General features: G+C 55.9%; 1 protein-coding gene across 2 annotated transcripts in view; it reads right to left on the bottom strand.

Annotated features, from left to right (window-relative positions):
- Positions 1–21015, bottom strand: part of CRACR2A (calcium release activated channel regulator 2A) — a 72880-nt gene that overhangs the window by 6524 nt on the left and 45341 nt on the right. The window contains exons 10-14 of one of the 2 annotated variants that reach the window (XM_007469448.1): positions 19814–19920; positions 16593–16908; positions 12858–12990; positions 5631–5712; positions 5416–5530 (exon numbers count right to left, since the gene is read on the bottom strand). In XM_007469448.1, the coding sequence (XP_007469510.1) occupies positions 5416–5530; positions 5631–5712; positions 12858–12990; positions 16593–16908; positions 19814–19920 (753 nt within the window). Of the gene's footprint in view, positions 1–5415; positions 5531–5630; positions 5713–12857; positions 12991–16592; positions 16909–19813; positions 19921–21015 lie in introns of those variants that run through there. The other variant, XM_007469449.1, reaches the window with a different exon arrangement.

Below are 21015 nucleotides of genomic sequence, written 5' to 3'. Positions count from 1 at the left end.
GGGGGTACGCGGGCCTCTCACTGTTGTGGCCTCTCCCATTGCGGAGCACAGGCTCCGGACGCGCAGGCTCAGCGGCCACGGCTCACGGGCCCAGCCGCTCCGCGGCACGTGGGATCTTCCCAGACCCGGGCACGAACCCGTGTCCCCTGCATCGGCAGGCAGACTCTCAACCACTGCGCCACCAGGGAAGCCCTGTAGACATTTTCATAGATGTTGCTAAAGTCCCATGGACACACCAGGTCAGAGGGACTGGTCTGAAGGCAGTTCCCGGGCTGGGCACAGGCTCTGTGAGGCCCAGGCTCTCTCTGGCTCTGCCACGTCTCTCCGTGGGACCCAGCCAGATCCCTCGTCTCTTCCCCCTCTCTTCCCTGAGCTGTGAGGTGGGCTCCAGAGCTGGTCTGACACACAAGCAAACCTCTCCACCTTCCACCACTTCAGTTACCTTTCTCTGAACTTGAACTTCCTGGAAGACAGACTTGCTGAAATTCAAAAGATTCCCCGTCTCTGACTTTCACTTACAGGAGCTGTCAACTCAGAGCAAGGGTTGGTTTTCAGCTCAGGACGTGCAGCTGTTGCATTTGGTTGGTTGCTGTGTGTGCGTGTGTGTGTGTGCGTGTGTGTGTGTGTGTGTGTGTGTGTTAGTATCTATTTGCTAGGAGGCAAGAAAAAGCACTTAGCCAGGCGAGTGCTGCAATTTCTCCAGAGGCAGAACAAAAAAATTTCTCAGCACATTAAAGCATGCATTTATGCTCAGAAGAAAATGACTGCAAAATTATATATTGGGGGTTTCCATATTTATCCGCCCCCCCCGGACGATGAGTCAAAACAAGATTTATTTGCGTAGTTCGTTCTCAACTGCCAGCACTTTGAGCTCAACTTGGAACGTGGGGAAAAAAAAATCAAACTGCTATTTTTTGCCGTGTGCTGTACATTGTCACCGGTGGCAAAGATCACAGAGTGAGAGCCAGTCAGCCGTCCAGGAAGGGAGAGGAAAGCTGCAGAGCTATAAAACAAGAGGCTACGTGAGATTAATCTCCATGGTTTTTTTCTGGCTCAGAGGCACTGGTCTTGCTGGTTGATGACTTGGGTCAGATGCCACTTCCTTGATGTATAGGCCTAACAGGACAGTGCTCCTGGGATGACAGAAAGATCCCGACAAGAAGTTAACACGCCAGGACTGCAGACATTGCGGACCAAAAACCTGGATTCGGGAGGAATACCAGCCCATCGGGCTTGTACCATATCCTATCTTCTCTACCTGATACAGGCCCCAAAGTCTGCAGATGTCCAGGGTGCCTCACGGTCTAAACATGGGGTCCTTAGAGCCTGACCAGTTTCCCCTCTAGACTGGACTGGTTAAACCAGTACCACACAGCAGAGATTTGGTGGTCAGGAGGGTGGGGGATGCTGCGTTGGTAGGAAGGGCTAACTGCTTTGATTTCCTGGAAGTGCACAGGAAAGCCAAATGGCGGGAGAATCAGCACAGAGTGTGTCTGGGCCCCGCTTGGGTCTTTTCTGCAGGAGACCTGTGGGCCAGGTAAAGGTGCTGAGGTGGGAGAGGAGGGGGTGTGGGGCAGGACACCTCATAAAGCAGAGCAGTTGCCCCTTCTCTTGTGCCCAAGGCATTTGGTTCCCTCTGGGCTGGCAGCGTTCTCTCATCCACACACACACCTGCTCCATCCCGGCCCCCCAGAGAGTCAAGGAACCTTCCAGAACCTCTGGTCCACCCCTTCATGGAGTGACTGGCCCACGTTTCATGGCCAGGCGGTGGCTGGGCTGGGACGATGAGAATGTCCTTTGCAGGGAACTCCACGCCTCCCCAGCCGCTGTTCCTGCCCATCGCAACCTAGGAGTCAGTCTTTGCCGTGTATAATCCGTGGCAATGTCAGCCCTTTCCTTGGGTATGGCTTTTCAGGTTGATAGGGGAAGGGGCGCTGGGAACAGCTGGCCACCATTCCCTTAGTAATAAGGCTTCTGAACCCAAAGCCTGTTATTAAAGCTCCCCCTCCACCCTCCCTTCTCCTGGCAGGGGGCTGGTGAAGTGCTGGGAGTGCTACGGAAATTCAAGGTGCGCCACAAACATCAAGGGCTGATTATTTTCAGTTCCCCTCCGATCCAACTAGGTGTCAAGTTTTAATCTATCACCTGACGTCTCTGATGGCTGGTTGCCAAGGCGGAACGACTTAGCTTTTCAAGAATCTTGAGAACAACGCCACGGGTCCATATCCTGAACACACAACCCCACCTGACACAGCCTCCAGCACCTGCTCGCAGAACCCTGGGGCCGCTGCGCCAGTGCATCACACTGAGTCCTCCAGAGCGCGTGGCGCGGGCTGGGTACGTGGGTCGTGCCCCGCAAAATACAAACCTCTTTGAAAAGGATTTGGAATCTTGCTTCTCAAAGTGTGGTCTAACAAGCACTGGCTTGTTAGAACTTGTTAGAAATGCAGCATCTCAGGCCCCAGCCCACACCTGCTGACCCAGGGTCTGTATTTTAACCAGGTCTCCAGGAGATGGCATATTAGAGTCTGAGAACCACTTGTTTAGGCTGGAATCCATGGTGGCTGAGAAACGAAACCACCTGGGGGGCTTTTGCTCTTTTTGGTTTGTTTCTGTTTTGCATTTCCGGGACCTGATCCTTCTCTTTGGGCACTGGTGTGTGTTTTGTTTGAAAGCTTCACAAGTGATCCTGATATCCATCTAAGTTTGGAATCATCATTAAAAATTTACCTGTACCTTCTGCTAAAACTTTAAAGCAGGAAAACGCAAACTACAAATTATACAGAGAAGCCCCATCCACATATGGATAATTCTGAGTTAACCACAGATGGATCTGCCATCTCAGCTTAGCTTCCACTGGGGAGTGACTCTGGCGGGGTGCGCGCTGGCGAAGCTTCTCAGCCCTACCCCGGGCAGGAACAGGTCAGTCACGCAGTGCTCGACCCAGCTTTCTGCAGAACGGCCAATCTCATGCTTCAAGCTGCAACGATGACCCTCTGACATTTCTTCACCTCCACCACCACCTTCAAATTCAACCAGACGTTCCACCTCCTGGCTAGATCCCAGGCTCTCTGCAAAACAGGGGCCTTAGAAACTACAGCCCCCTACTAATGGCAGAAAGCGTAGTTCCGTAAGTTTCTCTCCATCCATCCCTACTAATCCCAGACTATTTGCATTGCCTCTTCCCAGCTCTAGTATACAGTTGTCCCTCCCTATCTGCAAGGGATTGGTTCCAGGACCCCCACGGGTAGCAAAATCCACGGATGCTCAAATCCCTTATATAAAATGGCATGGTACAGTCAGCCCTCAGCCCGGAATCTGCAGGTTCTGCATCCTCGGGTTCAGTGCACGTGGAAACCCCACTGTGCATTTATCAAAATTTAGATATGGGGAACAATTAAATGTCTGTGGCTGGGAGAAGGACAGGAGACCTTGATCAGGTCATGGCCTCAATTTCTTCATCTGGAATGAGATGGCTGTATTATGTCAGTGATTTTCAGAGGGAAACCCTCTTGTCTAACAAAATTGTGGCTGAACTTCCAATACGCCAAACTGAAAGTCATAGAGGGGTTCTGAGGTGGGGGGAGAAGGCCCAGACCTGTAACCACCACCCTTCCCTGCCTGTCTCTGGCTGTGGGAAAGGTCAGCCTGGTTCCAGGGCTCCAAGGAGGAAAGTTTCAAAACCACCGGGTTAGGTCATCCCTAAAGTCTCTCCTGGGGCTTAACTTCCACAAGGAAGAGAAATCTGCTGGTGCTGTCAAAAATCATGTCATAGGGCTCCCCTGGTGGCACAGTGGTTGAGAGTCCTCCTGCCGATGCAGGGGACACGGGTTCGTGCCCCGGTCCGGGAAGATCCCACTTGCCGCGGAGCGGCTGGGCCCGTGAGCCATGGTCGCTGAGCCTGTGCGTCCGGAGCCTGTGCTCCGCAGTGGGAGAGGCCACAACAGTGAGAGGCCCGCATACCGCAAAAAAAAAAAAAAAAAATCATGTCATAAATTACAAAGTTTAAAGAGGGTTCACTTCCGGATCACCCCACCATCTGTCTCCACCGTTGGCTCGGTATAGAGCCATTCACTACATTTCAAAACGTACATTTTCTCTATTGTGTTTTAGACGCAATAATTTTGAAAAATAATTTGTATCAAGCAAATTTCTGAGAAACTCTTGCATCTGGCTTCCATTCTTGCTCCTCATTTTTCTTGGTAATGACAAGGATGTAGATTAACAGGAGAGAAAGAAGTGGCCCATCCAATCCAAACTTCAAGAGAAACAGATTTTGGTGCAAAGGAAGCATAGATGTTATGGTTGAAACAAATGAAATGAACAACCCCCGTATCCTGCCTGCACAGTGACACGGCATCCATGCACGCGTCCAACATCTGCCCAGCACTGTGGGACCCAAATGACGGTCACGATGACAAAGATGTGCAGAGGGCAGCAGGGGCCCGGGCTGGTAGCTGCATCCTGGATAGCAGTGTGGCAGCCTGACTGATGAGTAGGTAAGGGGCCGGGCAAGGCCTATGGGCTTGAGCAGAGGGTTGAACATAAGCTCCATGGGGAGAGGAACACTGTCTCTTTTATCTGGTGCTGGAATACCCAGACCCCAGAACAATGCCTGGCAGTGTTTAGAACAAATAAACGAACAAAGCATGGGTCCTGCTGATGGAAGGAGCTGGGACCATTTGACTGTGTGTGAAAGAATCGGGCGGGAGGGGGCCTGTAAAAAATAATAAGTGGCTTGGCACACTGCCCTTGGCCTGGAGACATCTGCATTCAGTGGCAGAGGAGGACATGCAGGTGGTCAGGAAGTAAAAAGCGCTTACAAAGCAGCATATCGCAAGGGTAACAGCAAGAAAGCAGAGTCGTACAGAGAATCCAGAATTCAAGGAAGAGCCCCGTGTCTCGAGGGCCCGGCCTGAGGTGACTCTGGGGTGAGCCTGGGTCCCGCACATTGCAGATCAGCCTCCCCTCGTGTGAAGGGTTGTGACACAGACCCCCAAACAGTGGGCACGAAGGTCCTGGGCTGGTCACGGCGGGACCCCCTGAAGCTAGGAAAATGCAGGAGAGGCGGTGGTGACTCAGTTTAAACACCTTGGGAACCCATCCATCCTTGACACTTGACACTCCCTCCCCTAATCCTACCCCACTTTTCACAATCTTAATGACACCATTATTGGCTTAATCGGTATTTGTCCTGTGTCCTTCCCCCAGCCCCATTCCCCCCGTGAGGGCAGGGACCACACCTCTCGTGTTCACCTTTGGGTCCCCAGTAACCAGCCTGTTGCCGGGCACTTGGGTGGACTGACACACGGACGCCTGAACTGGTTTTTTCCCGGAGAAGGTGGGGTGTGAGTCAGGTGTCCAGAGAGGGCAGCGGGCCCAGGAAGAGGGGCCGCCCGGAGGCCCCCAGCTCACCTCCACGCTGCTCAGCCATGGCCGCACGGCCAGGAAGGACTGTCTGGCTGTGAGATCGTACATGACCACGACGCCATCGGCCTTGCGGAAGAACTGCTGGGTGATGCAGCGATACCTGCGCAAAGGGCCGGGTCAGGTGCGCGGCCTCCTCTGCCGCCACAGCCCGCCCCCACGGGGAGAGGAGAGGCGGGGTTACGGGGGGCGGCGCTCCTCACCTCTCCTGACCCGCTGTGTCCCACAGCTGCAGGGCCACCTGCGAGTCGTCCACACGCACGGTCTTCATGCGGTAATCGATGCCTGCGGGGGGAGCCCAGCATCATGTCCAAGTCTGGAACCCACGCCCCAGCCTGGAATCCCATCAGCCCGAGGGCGCTGCCCTCACCCTGCAGCTCCTGACAGGTGGTGTGCGCCGGGACAGAGCATTGGACCAGGAGGCCCGGGACCTGGCTTCTGGTCCTGTCTCTGCCACTGACCTGCTGTGGGACCTTGATCCAGTCACGGAACTTCTCTGAACCGCAGGCTGCTCACTGCAGTGTAATCCAGACCCTCTTTAGGGATCGAATGAGATCACATATGGAAAAGCAATCTACCAACGCAAAGAATTATCATTTACTCCCTCCTTGGGAAGATGAAGCGACAGAAAGACTGTCCTCAGATTCCTTCCTCCCAGCCTCCCTTTCCTTCTTTCTCCCTAAAATGCTTTTCAAAGTTCCCATAGTAAAATCCGAATATCCCTGGGGGATGGATCACACTTCCAGATTCCCACTGTGGTGATGCAAAGGTAGGTGGGGGACGAGGGTCGAGAGGGGAGGGCTTGGCAGGTGGAGGGAGGGACAGGAGAGAAGGAAAGCGGTGGGGGCGGGAATCAGAGGCAAAGCCCCCTTAGAGATGGAAACAGAGCTCCGAATCCCAGCCATCAAGCCACTTGCAATCCTCCCTCTGAGGCTGTGACCCTACCTGGAGTCATGGATCCCAGAGAGAGGGTGCAGGGCAGGCAGATCCCACAGCAGCCCTCAGACAGAGGACCTAAATGCAGGTGCTTTGATAACAAACATTCTACCCTCCTACACCCTGTGAGAATGTTCACAGATGCTCAACCAGGTTTAAAACGTTTTCCCCCCTTAAGGCATCCAATCTTGGAACCAGAGGGCATCCCCTCCCAACCTCTAAAAGGCCCAGCCTCTGGGCTCCTTACTCTGGAGGGCTCAGGTAGGGGCAGCAACAGCAGCCTGGCCAGATACAGACAGACAGACAGACTGACAGACAACCAAGAGGCAGTTGATGGAAAAGGGCATCCCTGCCACAGTCTCCAGGCAAAGGCGAGTGTGTGAGGGGCCGGGCAGGGGAGGAGAGATGGGAGGGTCATCTGCTCCTTAGCAGGACTGCAGAGGCCCTGGGCTCACAGAAGAGAGTCAGAGAGAGGATGCGCGTGTCTGCGTACGGAAAATAGGACGAGTCCCATTGGCAGAGCGCTTGGCATCCCCCCCGTTTCCACGTGCCACCTCTCCCTCCTCACCGTGCTCCCCTGGAACACCCATGTGCGGGTTGCTATCTGCACACGCACGCACACGCACGCACGTACCCATACTCACACGCGCACACATGTGCACCCCCCCTTCTCTTCCCAAACCATAGAAGGATAAAGAAGCAGAAGCCCAGCCTTGCCCAAGCTGGTCAGCAGCCTCAGTGAGCTGCAAACCCAGTTCTGAGGCTCATTCCTCTTTTCAGAGCAGTACCCTGGGCACGGGGCCCCTGGCAGCTTCGTTTCACCTAGAAAGTCCAAGGCTAAATGCTCCCATCCGAACAGATGGAAACCAAACCCAAGGGTGTTTTCTTAGCTAAAGCGGTAGGGCTTCTCCCATCTGTGCTCTGGGAGGCCGGGGGGCTGCCCACAGCCTGATAACAACCCAGGGGAAAGCCAGCCTCAGTCATCACACCTTCGGGGCCTGATCTGAAGCCCCCGAGGATGAATCCTCTCTCTGATGGAAAGGCAGGTGGTGGAGGGACGGCTGGGTCCCTCGACCTCACTGGTAATCGCTCTGCTGGTGGACGGGGAGCTTGGCGAGTGCCCGCTGGTCCACGAGGTACCCCTCCCTGCAGCCTCAGACCCACAGGCCGGGAAGCAGACGAACAAGCCCAAGGGATGCGTGGGGTTTAGGAGGACACGGGGAGTCAGCGTCCAGCAGAAGAGGCTGCACAGAGTGACGAGGGACCAGAGGGATTTCTGAGACCGCCCCCTGCCCCCGTTCCAACGGTCCGGGAGCCCAGACCTCATGTCCCTGCCTCAGTCCTGCCTCTGACCAGCTGTGTGACCTTGACGACGTGACTTGACCCCATCTGGGAGGCCTCGCTTTCCCCATCTGTAAACTGAGGTGTGACGGGGGTGCCGGAGGGAAGTTGGGTGTCCATGATTTTACGTCCAGCTGTAGCGTTCGGCAAACACGTGGAGGTGACCCCCGACTTGCAACCTCAGTGGTTCCTGAATGAGGACTGGACCTCGGGGGCCCCATCACCATGGAGTGTGCTGTGTGTGGGATGTGTGGGTCAGAGCTGTGGGTGATGGACCCCAGGAAGGGTGGCGTTCACCCTTCTGGACAGGACAGGTCATTCCAAGCAAGAGGGCTTGGGAGCGGGGAGTGCCAGCGAGATGTCCCGGAGGGGAAGCTCTCGGGATTTCTCTGTGGATTTGAGGAGAGGGAAGGAAACGGACTGGTGCCCAGGAGAGGGCAGAAGAAACACCTCGGGCCATGGGCCCTGGTTTAAAGCAGGGCCACGAACCAAGGCGGGGCCTCGGGAAGAGCTCTGGACTCAGAGTCCTGGGCTCTAGAGCCTTAGCCTCTAACAGTCAGTCTTCTCTTTGACAAAATGAGCTCCAACGTTCTGCACGAACCATCGTTTGCCGTCTGCAGGACACCCGCAGGGCCCACACACCTGCTTTACAAGGGATCCGCTGGTGCTAAGGTGGGGAAGGCGGGGCGCCCCAAGACAGGCTGTTGCGTCGTGGAAGCCACATCACACACAAGCCAAAGGTCGAGGACAGGTCACGTGCTCACGAGGGGGCTGGACGATCAGGAAGTCCCTTAGGTGCTAGAGGAGAGCTTTAAGGCATCGCCGCACCCCTGTTGGTGCTCAGGGTCCAGGGCTGCTGTGCCTGACGGGGGTTGGCCTGCTTGAGCCCCGGGAGCCCAGGACTCAGTGGCTCATCTGTGTCTTTAAAGGGAGCATCTTCCAGGTGGCTGGTGTGACATCAGCGCCCTGACACGTGTGCCGGGGAGGCTAATTCCAGCTGCTACTCTGGCTCGCTTTGCACAGCTCGATGAAGGGCGTCCCAGATTTGGAGACTTTGATATTTTTCCCCTTCCTAAATTGTAGGTGTTTCCATAATTGGCCTCCTGGGGAGTGCGAATTAGTCTGATTTTCTCTTTTTCAGAGCTTCCCATCTCAGGGGCACCAGCTGGAGGTGTAAGCAGACCCCGATTCCCTGATTTTACCAGCAGGAGAGGCACCATGTGCACTGCCGGAGGGCCGCCCCTGGGGTGTGCAGCATCCCTCCCCTGCTCCCACAGCCTATGCCCGAGCTGTGACCTCAGGTTCTGTGGCCACCCCATGGAACGCTCCAGGGAGGGCCAGTCCAGCTCTGCAGCCGCTGTTTCCTGTGTCACCACACTCGGCACACGGGGGTCACTCCTAGCCATCCCTTCCAGCCGCACAAGGCCAGGCTCTTCTGGGCCATCTTCCCATCAGAGTCCCGATTCTTCACCTTGGGATGCACCCAGTCTCTGGGTGGAATGGGGCAGGGGGTGGGGCAGGAGGGGGCTCCGGATTTGGAAACTGCAGAGGCTCAGCAGTAAGAACAGGGTGCCTACCGTCGTGGGAAGAGACCCATCTGTAGGAAGAAAGTTGGAAGGAACGGCCCATTCAGGTTATCCTGGAGGAAGAGACCAGACTCTCCCCAGGCAGACTCTGGGGCAGGAAAGTTTGTCTCAGATTGTCTTGGAGGGCCAGCTTGTGAGACCTCCAGGGGTCAGAGGTGGTCTGGACAGAGCCCTGGGCTCGGGAGCAGTCTTGGCTGGCCCGGTTCAGATCTCTCATTATTTTTCAGGTGAGGAAAAACTGAAGCCGAAAAGGAAACACCTCCTCCCGAGGTCACACAGCTGGTCGGTGGCAGAGCTGAGATGAAGGCCCGGGACCTCCGATGCCCCATTGGACCTTAGCGGCCTCCCCTGCCTGTGCCAGCCTCTGCCCGCTTCCTGTGGCAGAAGCTGGGCTCTGAGCACGCACAGCGCAATATTGTTAGGGAGGCAGTGGGCTGAGGTCAGCAGAGGTGCATGTGGGCTTGCGGGGCGGACCAGTATCAGCACGGCCAGCTGGTGGGAATGAGGACCCGCCTCTGGACCTGTTTGGGCCTCAGTGTCTTGGTCTGTCCATTGGGCTGATAGCAGTGCTTGCCTTTCGGGGTTGTTGGGAAGACAGATGGAAATGATAAATATCAAAACCCATGGTAAATATTCAGATCATATCAATGTATTTTTGTTTGCTTGTTTGGTTGTGTTTTTTTTTGCGGTACGTGGGCCTCTCACTGCTGTGGCCTCTCGCGCTGCGGAGCACAGGCTCCGGACGCGCAGGCTCAGCGGCCACGGCTCACGGGGCCAAGCCGCTCCGTGGCACGTGGGATCTTCCCGGACCGGGGCACGAACCCGCGTCCCCTGCATCGGCAGGCGGACTCCCAACCACTGCGCCACCAGGGAAGCCCGCAATGTATTTTAAATACAGTTGAGTTAGCGTGGTTAAATGGCACATAGAAGGCACCCAAAGGATTCATTTCTTTTTGCTCGAGTGATTCACCTTGGGAGAAACTAAAAGGTCAATATGCCCTTGGGTCTTCCCACATACTCCAATGCAAGGAGCACCTCCGGGTGAAGGGGCAAAGGCTCCTATCTAAATACAGAATTACCCGAGATAATAATGGAGGCGCATGAAGCCCTGATCAGCTATTAGTAGCTGAGCTTAACGAGTGTCTACAGTGGACTCCAGCCGTTACCCAGCGGGCCCGGGATGCAAGATGAGGAAATTTGATGGGTAAGAGAAGCCCCCAGGGAACTTTCCTCCATCCTGCCCGTCTATACAAGTGTGCGTGCACGCACGCACCACCCACACACCCACACACACCCACACACACACCCACACACACCCACACACCCACACACACCCCCCCCACACACCCACACGCACCCACACCCCCCCCACACACCCACACGCACCCACACCCCCCCCACACACCCACACGCACCCACACCCCCCCCACACACCCACACGCACCCACACCCCCCCCACACACCCACACGCACCCACACCCCCCCCACACACCCACACGCACCCACACCCCCCCCACACACCCACACGCACCCACACCCCCCCCACACACCCACACGCACCCACACCCCCCCCACACACCCACACGCACCCACACCCCCCCCACACACCCACACGCACCCACACCCCCCCCACACACCCACACGCACCCACACCCCCCCCACACACCCACACGCACCCACACCCCCCCCACACACCCACACGCACCCACACCCCCCCCACACACCCACACGCACCCACACCCCCCCCACACACCCACACGCACCCACACCCCCCCCACACACCCACACGCACCCACACCCCCCCCACACACCCACACGCACCCACACCCCCCCCACACACCCACACGCACCCACACCCCCCCCACACACCCACACGCACCCACACCCCCCCCACACACCCACACGCACCCACACCCCCCCCACACACCCACACGCACCCACACCCCCCCCACACACCCACACGCACCCACACCCCCCCCACACACCCACACGCACCCACACCCCCCCCACACACCCACACGCACCCACACCCCCCCCACACACCCACACGCACCCACACCCCCCCCACACACCCACACGCACCCACACCCCCCCCACACACCCACACGCACCCACACCCCCCCCACACACCCACACGCACCCACACCCCCCCCACACACCCACACGCACCCACACCCCCCCCACACACCCACACGCACCCACACCCCCCCCACACACCCACACGCACCCACACCCCCCCCACACACCCACACGCACCCACACCCCCCCCACACACCCACACGCACCCACACCCCCCCCACACACCCACACGCACCCACACCCCCCCCACACACCCACACGCACCCACACCCCCCCCACACACCCACACGCACCCACACCCCCCCCACACACCCACACGCACCCACACCCCCCCCACACACCCACACGCACCCACACCCCCCCCACACACCCACACGCACCCACACCCCCCCCACACACCCACACGCACCCACACCCCCCCCACACACCCACACGCACCCACACCCCCCCCACACACCCACACGCACCCACACCCCCCCCACACACCCACACGCACCCACACCCCCCCCACACACCCACACGCACCCACACCCCCCCCACACACCCACACGCACCCACACCCCCCCCACACACCCACACGCACCCACACCCCCCCCACACACCCACACGCACCCACACCCCCCCCACACACCCACACGCACCCACACCCCCCCCACACACCCACACGCACCCACACCCCCCCCACACACCCACACGCACCCACACCCCCCCCACACACCCACACGCACCCACACCCCCCCCACACACCCACACGCACCCACACCCCCCCCACACACCCACACGCACCCACACCCCCCCCACACACCCACACGCACCCACACCCCCCCCACACACCCACACGCACCCACACCCCCCCCACACACCCACACGCACCCACACCCCCCCCACACACCCACACGCACCCACACCCCCCCCACACACCCACACGCACCCACACCCCCCCCACACACCCACACGCACCCACACCCCCCCCACACACCCACACGCACCCACACCCCCCCCACACACCCACACGCACCCACACCCCCCCCACACACCCACACGCACCCACACCCCCCCCCCACACACACACACACACCCACACACACCCACACCCCCCCACACACACCCACACCCACACCCCACACACTCACACACCCACACACACATACCCACACCCACACACACACACACACACAGACACCCACACACACACCCACACACCCACACACACACCAAGGGAAAGTTGAGGAAGGGATGATTGAAGACAGGCTCAGAGAGGGTACAAAGGGCCAGGAGTCTATCTGTGCCAACTTCAGAGCCCCTCATCTTGGGCATAGGAACCGTTCGTGGTCCCATACCCGTGGAGCACCAGGCAGAGGGGGGCCTCGCCTACCAGCCCAGCCCTCAGCCCCTCCTATGGGGCTCCAGGTCCCTTCCTGGGCACCCTTCTCACAGCCGCCCCTTCCCAGAGGTGGGCTGGGGTCCAGCCCAGGGCCGAGAACTCACCCATGGTGGCTGCCGAACCCGGGGAGAACTTGCCGTCGCAGAACCGGCTCAGGAAAGACGTCTTCCCCACGGAGGAATTGCCCACAAACACGATCTTGAAGAGCCGGTCTGGGGTGGACACAGAGCCTTCCTCCTGTGGAAGACAGACAGCAGGGTCAAATGCTGGGACGGCCGCCTGCCACCCCTGTCCCTGACCTGTCCCTGCAGTGTCCAGGGAGGGACCCGCAACCAGCACCTGGGAGGCTGCTCGGGCCTTGGATGCAGGAAGCTTTGGGCTCAGCGCACCAAGGCTCCTTCCAGCTTCAGCAGCAGGAAGAGAGACTTTCATCCCACCACCACTGCTGCCCACGTGCTGTGCCGCAGGCCCTGTACTGGGCCGGGTGGGTGGTGCAGGGAAGGCGGCCACATATACACAGTCACGGCACGATGTTCTGAGTGCCCAGAGCATGGACCAGGAATCAAGGGTCTCGGGGTGCGGGGGCGCTCTGGGCTGGGGCTTAAGGAGGAAGCAGAGATTCTCTGCAGGGGTTGGGTGGGGAGGACAAGGTGGGGTGTTTGCAGGGGAAGGGGAGATATAGAAGATATAGAAGGCTTATCTATAACGCGGGGGCAGAGGCATCCCAGGCTGGGGTCGGGCCTCTCGTTTCTGCCCCGTCACTGAAAGCCTGGACCGGATGGAGGACACGCTCGCCTCCCTGCATACTGTCCTTCTGTCCCAGCTCACCTTCCATCTAGGGTCCCTGTCTGCCCTGGAAATAAGGCAAGACAGTCTCCACTCAGTAGCTTGGGAAATCCCAAGATGCCAGGCTACGGGAAGAACTTTCCAGACCACAGTCATGGTGGTCCTCCTCCACCCGGCAGCAGGACAGACTGGGAACTGGCCTGCCGGTTACTCTGGCGTGTACGGCCCAGCGGGAAGTGGACTTGCTCCAGGATGCTGGGTGAGTAAGAGGCAGAGTGAGGACCGGCACAGGGCCCTTCCTCCGGATGGTCATTAAGTCCAGAAAGCCGCGTGCTCCCCCGGCACTGCCAGGCCAGATGAGGAGGCTTTTTGGAATCTATTTGGAAGTGGATTTGGGGGTAATTAGCTCCTCTCACCGAGCAAATACTATAGCAGAGTAGCAGCAGATATTAGCAGTACTTGAATTTCAGAGAAAAGCCATTAACAGCCTTTTGGGGAGAAATCAATTCCATGCTGTACTTAGGAGGGAATTCAAGGTCAATTACAGAAACTTAAACCCAACTTAAAAAAAAAAAAAAAAAAAAAGAGAGAAACCCACACTCAGAAACGCTGCCCTGGCCCCAGTTTCTTTATTCCTGCGATGCACAAGCATCACTCTCTGCCAGGCTCGTGCTCCATTTGTCCTTTGTTTGAGACCAAAGCTCAGTGCAGCCATTGGCCCACCCCAGGCCCGGGGGCGGTGGGAGGAGATGGTCTCGGCTGCAGAGGCGGTGGCTGACCCTCACCCTGGCCCCCGCCTCCGGCAGGACACTTATTCCATAGACAGGATACGATCAACCCGGTGATGGTTCACTTTGGAGAAGGACCCACCTCACAGGAGCAGCGAAGCTATTCCAGTTCTTGCCCTTAACCTGGGGGACAATCCACCTGCCCGCGAACGACAGTGAGACAACAAAATTGTGGGGAGGGGCTGGAGAAAGGCTCCCTCCACTGGCAAGTCAGGGGATCTGTTCTCATCCTCCTTCCCACCACTGTTCTTATTTTTTTTAAGTTTTAAAAAATGAAAGTAATACATACTAATTTCTAAAATTAGGAAACTTAGCAGAGAGGAAATTAATGACTATTCATAATTTACCCCCCAACCCTGAAATGGTCACTATTCCTATTTGCATGCATTTCTTCCAGGCTTCTTCTTTTTCTTTTTTTGCGGTACGCGGGCCTCTCACTGTCGCGGCCCCTCCCGTTGCGGAGCACAGGCTCCGGACGCGCAGGCTCAGCGGCCGTGGCTCACGGGCCCAGCCGCTCCGCGGCACGTGGGATCTTCCCGGACCGGGGCACGAACCTGTGTCCCCTGCATCGGCAGGCGGACTCTCAACCACTGCGCCACCAGGGAAGCCCCAGGCTTCTTTTTTTATATAGATGAATCAATATATGTTTTTTGAGAGAAATTTGAGATACTATGTATACTTTATATTATTATACATAAGTTTATGTATAATTTTCTATTTGTTCCTATGTTATTGAATTATATATAAATATTTCTGAGTCACTGAAGTTTTCCAAAAATGTGATTTTTAATAGCACTATAACATTCTATTAAATTAATATAGTCTAATTATGTCCCTATTGTTGTTTTTTCAATTATTTGCTCTTATGTACTTACATTCTTGAATTAAATTTTTGTCTGATTTTGGTTATTTCCTTAAGAAAGGTTGCTAGAAGTAGGAGGGCTGTTTCAAAGGAGGTGGACTTTTAAAGTTCTTGATTCCTATTATCAAACTACTTTCCCGAAAGCTGGTACCAACTCATGGCTCAGCGGCCTTGCAAGGGACCCTCTGTTGAGGCTGCTGTGTGACTGACTTCCAGCAGACACATTTCCTCTCTGCTGCAGTTTCTGTCCCAGCTAAACAGCAGCGCATCCCGGTGCAGCCGGTGGGGATGCAGAGCGGTGGGTGCGAAGGCTGGGCTCCCCTCACTGCGGGCTGGGTGGGCCTCCTCGCTCTCTGCTCTATTTCCCCTCCCACCTAAGGGGAGAACAGATCTCTGACGCCCGTCCTCCAACAATCGCAAGGATCAGGCGCCGCGGCAGACACGGACGCTCAGCCTCTTCCTTCACGCCGTCTCCCGTGGCCCTCTTAACACTTCTTTCACATCTGGGGGGCTATCATGGGGTATTTGAAGCCCCATTTGTGCCCACTGCCAGCAAGTGTAGTCTGTGCACTTTTGGGGATGTAGAAGGGGGTGTAGGGGGGATGCCCCACCCACCAAGGGCCTCTCAGAGGAGTGGTTTGTAGGCATGAATCTTAATCCAGGCCCAAGAATGATAACCGAGGCCAAGAAGTCCCCGTGCAGGGGCTGGAGAGGGCTCGCTGGCATGCACGCCAACGCCTCACTCGGACCGCTCAGTTCTGAAGGCCGCCACAGGGTGAGGGAACTGTTCTAGAGGGTCCAGCGGCGGGCAGGGGGAGGGCTGAGGGGCCAGTTCCAAGGCCTGGGTCACAAACAAGGTAAGGAGTATCACCTGTGATCCAGAAGAGGACGGTCCGCGCGGCCCCCTTCTCCCAGGGAACTCAGCAGGGGGAGCTGGTGGGGGACGCGGGGATGGAGGGTAGGAGTGCAGCGTCACACTGCCGGGCGGGTCGAGCTGATTAGGAACCGAGAGAAAAGCGATGATGCGCAGACTTCCCCCGCAGGGGCTGGCCTGCAAGGGGCGGTTACAGGACGGACCAGAAGAGGTACCATTTTTAAAGCGTGTGATAGCTGACGCTAATTGCCCAGCAGAGGCTCAGTCCTACCCTATAAATGCAGAATCTGAATCAGAAAAAAACGCATAGGGACCAACAACAGAAGTTGTTAGGAGAGTGTCCCCAGAGCCCCAAGTCTCCTTCATGACACTCAGCAGAGCAGAGAAGGGTGGTACCCGAGGGACACAAATTTGGTGCATCACCAGGCCTGCTGAGTCTGGCTTCCTGAGTGGCCTTGGGGCTCTTGGGCTCACACTCGAGGGACAAGGCACAGGGTGACCTACAAGCCAGTGTGGGATGCACCCTTACCTTTGACGGGGTTTCTTTTCCGACGGGCTGCCCTCGGGGAGACGCAGGCGTGAGTCCCAGAGGCCGGGACGGCCCGATTTGTCCCTCCACCCCGTGGTCGGAGGCCTCCCCTTCTTCCAGGCATTTGCCCAGTGGCTGCTCAGAGCCGCCCCCCAGCAGCTGGGGCAGCGGGTCCTCTTCAATGGAGATGATTCTGCGGAGCGGCCGGGGCAGCAGACCCCCGGTCCCCAGCCCCTCTTCTGTAAGGGGGCACCCACTCAGGCCCAGGGACCTTCTCCTCAGGATGCCAAACACGTCATCTTCCTCCTCTGACTGGCTGTTTTGGAGAAGAACGAAGAGCGGGGAGAATCTTGTAAAATGTGTCTGAATGGAAGCTGGGGGTCTGCGACAGACAGTTGAGGAGCACACTTTTGGGGGCAGAGAGGAACCAAGAAAGGGAAAACCAGACCCAGCATTGTTTAGCTCATTCATTCAATGTCCTTATGATGAAGATGAGATGAAGGCGAAGGTGATGATGTGGGTGAAGGGGATGATGATGAAGGTGGTGAAGGTGATGATGTGGGTGAAGGAGATGATGATGAAGGTAATGCTGGCTCCCAGGTATTAAGCTAATGACAGTCAGCAACAGATGCACACAGCCCCCGTCTTCGTGGAGCGCCTGGCTTAGCAGGGCTAGAGCAATCATGACACACTCACTACACTGTTCCAGATTGTGGCAAGTGTCACAAAGGAGAAGTAAAGGTGTGAAGAAAGGAGCATAACAGACGTGGAAACAAAGCATCCTGGGTTAAAGGTCGGTGGCCTTTGCCCTGGTCCCATGCCAGCCCTTACCAGCTGTGTGTCCCCAGGTAAGACACCGACTCTCCAGGCCTGTTTCCTCACCCTTCCGCCCTGCCCAGTAAGCCAGTGCACAAACCAGACCTGTTAGGGAAGCAGCCCTCAGGGATGCAGGCGAGGGGGACCACTGCTCTGGGAGGGACCCCGGCACGGCAAGCGTCCACCACCAGCTCAGGGTGGGAAGGAAGCCCTCCACCCGCTTCTCCTTCCTTTCTCCTTAGGATCAGGAGTGAGTGGCCTCAGAGGCCTGAGTGCACATTTGCCTCCAGAAGCACCTGAGCATCCAGAACAAGGAGAAACAGCAGGGGGTGTGCAGCAGTCGGGCACCAGACGTGGGTCCAGGGCACGGGCTGTGTCCCCAAGGTTTGTGAGCAGAGGCCCCACGGGCCCTCCTGGTGCGGCCTCCTCTCAGGCCTTTATGAACAAGTCAAGCTGAGGACTGTTTTACGGGGAGGAACTTGAGTTCAGAATCGAAACACACACACACTCGAGAACTAGAAAATAGAGCAGGATGTGGTGGTGAGGCGAAAGCGGGCGACGGACACAGAATATGCAGAACAGGGAAAGCCCCTTCACTTTGTCCCAACTCCCGCCCCCCGGCTCCTAGTATTTCCGGCCCCTAAGGACCAAAAACAGAAAAAAAGAGAAAAAAATGCATGTATCACTGTTCTGAACTCCGGACACTTCTGAAAGATAAATTAAGGTATAACGCTTGCTCACAAAAGTGCTGACTTAGTTTGGATCCCTTGATATAAAATAAAGGATTTGTAGCAATTCAAAAACTCTTACACTTATTTATAAAATCAGCTTTTTACAGAAACTGACTGCCATCTTTCCAACAAATTTCTTCTCCATTCTGATGAGCCTACTAAGTGCCTAGCCACTTCAGCACACAGTTAGTGTTCCCATCTGCTTTCACTCTGCTCACACACGAGTGCACATGTGTGAGCACGTGTTGTGAGCAAGTATGCACACACATACATGCTCCGCACGGATGCAGAGCATGGCTTTTCAAAGGCCTAGAAGTAGAAAAGAAATGGACACTGAAATGACCCTAAATGAAGCGTTTCTTGGCAAAAGCTTCTTACTTGGGAAATTCTCAAGCACTATTACATTCTGGAATACGTTCAGCTTAGCATGGCTAAGCTCCTTTTTGGTTTTGCCACCAAATGCTATGTACCAGCGGCAGACAGCAGTCACCTCTGACAAAGTCTGCATGGGAATTCGGGGTTTGCAATTTATCGATTACTCATCAATTATCGTCTGTGTCCTCCACTCAGTTATAAGCTCCATGAAAGCTGAGATGGGGTCTATTTTGTTCACTCCGTATCCCCAGCACACGGCACTGAGTCTTGTGCACAGCGGGCACTCAGTAATGGATATTAAGGGCAGGACTCGTGTCTAATTGATCTTTGGAGACTTCCCAGAGCTCAGAGAATGTCAGGTACAGAGTAGGCAATCGGTCTCTGCTTGTTGGAAGCACATATTCCATTCCGAGAAACCAACAGGTGAACTGTTGCTGCAGGAATTTGGCTCCCATGTTGTGCCTCCTGGTTCAGCGATTTAGAAGAGGAGTTCACGATGGTCAGGTTCAAGGTCTTGAGCCATCAGCGGATTGACATCCCCAGGTCACCTCCGCTTGGCATGTCTGTCTATTTCATGCTTGCTGTCCCCAGGTTCTCCTGGATGAGCAAGTTCACACACTTTGTCCCGGGTTTGATACTTGGGGATCTGGCAGCCTCCACCTCTCTGTGGCCATCCATGGGAAGAAACACGTGCCCCAGAGAAGATAGGGCAGGGGTAGGGGCGGGAGGCTGGCGTGCCTCCTTCGGGGAGCAACAGGCCACCCCTCTGGGGACTTAAATTCAATCGTGTGCTGTCCAACAACAACCAAGCATGTTATCCCTGAGTTAATTAAATATGAATTATCGAAAGGAGTCTGTCAAGTACAGGCCCCATTCTCATCTGTAAAGGACTTCAATGGTTGGAGATTCCGTACTACACTCTAATTACCCTTCAGACTCACGTAGTCAGTCCTGTCCCTGGGAAACCAAAAGCATCCATTCTGCTCAACAGACAGCAGAGCCCGGCCCAGCACCCACTCCCTCCCTCTCTCTGACCCCTCATCCTCCGACCCCCTCTGTCCCTCCCCTGATCTGCAGCCCCTCTTCAGCGCCCCCTGGCAGGAACGGCCTAAGTGCTTGCCCTGCACCTAGATGTCAGAACAGGAAGGCACGCGTCCTCCAAGACTCAAGGAGAGCGATAGTGGCTGACCCCAGGCTTCCAGCCAGGGCCAATCTGCACTCAGCTTGGGCTCAGAGCCTGCTCCCAACCTGGCAAGACCAAGGAGCAGGTAATGAATGAGCACAGCAGGGATGCCTTACCTTCTGAGCATCCCTCCGCCATCCACGTATTTGCCGATCACAGAGCCAGATCGCTGCTTCTGGCTTGCCTTGGAAGCAGCTGTGATTGCCTTGGCTGCCTCGTCTTTCTGTAGAAACACAAAATGCCCTCAGATCCGCGCCTACTGATTTGTCCCAACGCTGGAGCAGAGAAGGGCTCAATTTCCCCACCTCATAGTACAGGCTTGAAATAAAACTCTAAAGGAAGCAAGCGATGGCCTGGGCTCCCTGCTAGCCTTCACCCACTCTTCCCTTTTGCTGTCATCTCTCACCATAATTCCTCCATCTCCCGTCTAATAAGCTAATCAAAGTTTCGAGCCTGGGGTCTGCCAGGTTACCCTTCCCAGGAGTAGTGATAATTTGCAAGAGGACAAGCTAAATGTGGGATGCATAGCAAAAATATTTATGGGCAGAAAAAACTCTGTGCATATTTAAATCACACACACTCTTCAGTGGGGTTTCAATCTCTTTATTTCCAAACCCCCAGATAGGAGGATCAATGAACCCAGAGCCTTGTCCACAGCTACGAAGCTAGGACAGGGTATTTCAGATCTTTTGTGGAGTAGGCTGGCTGTAGGTAAATCGCTCACATATCTGCAGTGGAGAGACTGGGTGGAGTGGGGGGCTTACACCTGCCTCGCCAGGGCTCCCCTGACAGATGTCTTCCAGATAAGTGGGGGTTAGATCACAGGAAGAATCTCTCATTAACCAGCCAGCCCCGTGGTTCCTAGGGATCCTTCCTGAAAGAAGGAAGGGTTGCAGTGCTCCCAGGGCCCCCACAGGTATGGCTGTGATCCCAAATTAATCTTTAATTGTGATTCGGCATGAACATGATTTTACGCCTCTTTCTTCTATTACCCACAAGGGTTCTTATTCCCTTAATGCCATCCCCTTCTCAAAGCAGAATGAGTTTGGCAGGTAAAGGGAAGCCAGGTCAAGGGATTAAGGTGACATTTGTTAGGAAGTTTTAAAATAAATTCAGTGTTACTTCTTAAACAATTATAACCATTACCACCATCAAACAAACATGTGTAGACTTAAGCCTTGCTCTGATAGTACACATAGGTGGGCGGCAGAGACATGTTGCTGACAGCCAGTGGTAGAAAAGACATTGTGATGTACAAGGTCCCTAAAGGATCTGCACTTATAAACTAGGTTGCACCGAATCCGGGACAAACTAGCTG

The sequence above is a fragment of the Lipotes vexillifer genome, unplaced genomic scaffold, assembly GCF_000442215.2.
Source record: "Lipotes vexillifer unplaced genomic scaffold, Lipotes_vexillifer_v1.1 scaffold395, whole genome shotgun sequence".
In the NCBI taxonomy this organism is placed as follows: Eukaryota; Metazoa; Chordata; class Mammalia; order Artiodactyla; family Lipotidae; genus Lipotes; species Lipotes vexillifer.
The sequence above is the reverse complement of the archived record's forward strand: the minus strand, read 5'-3'. Positions and strand labels throughout refer to the sequence as shown.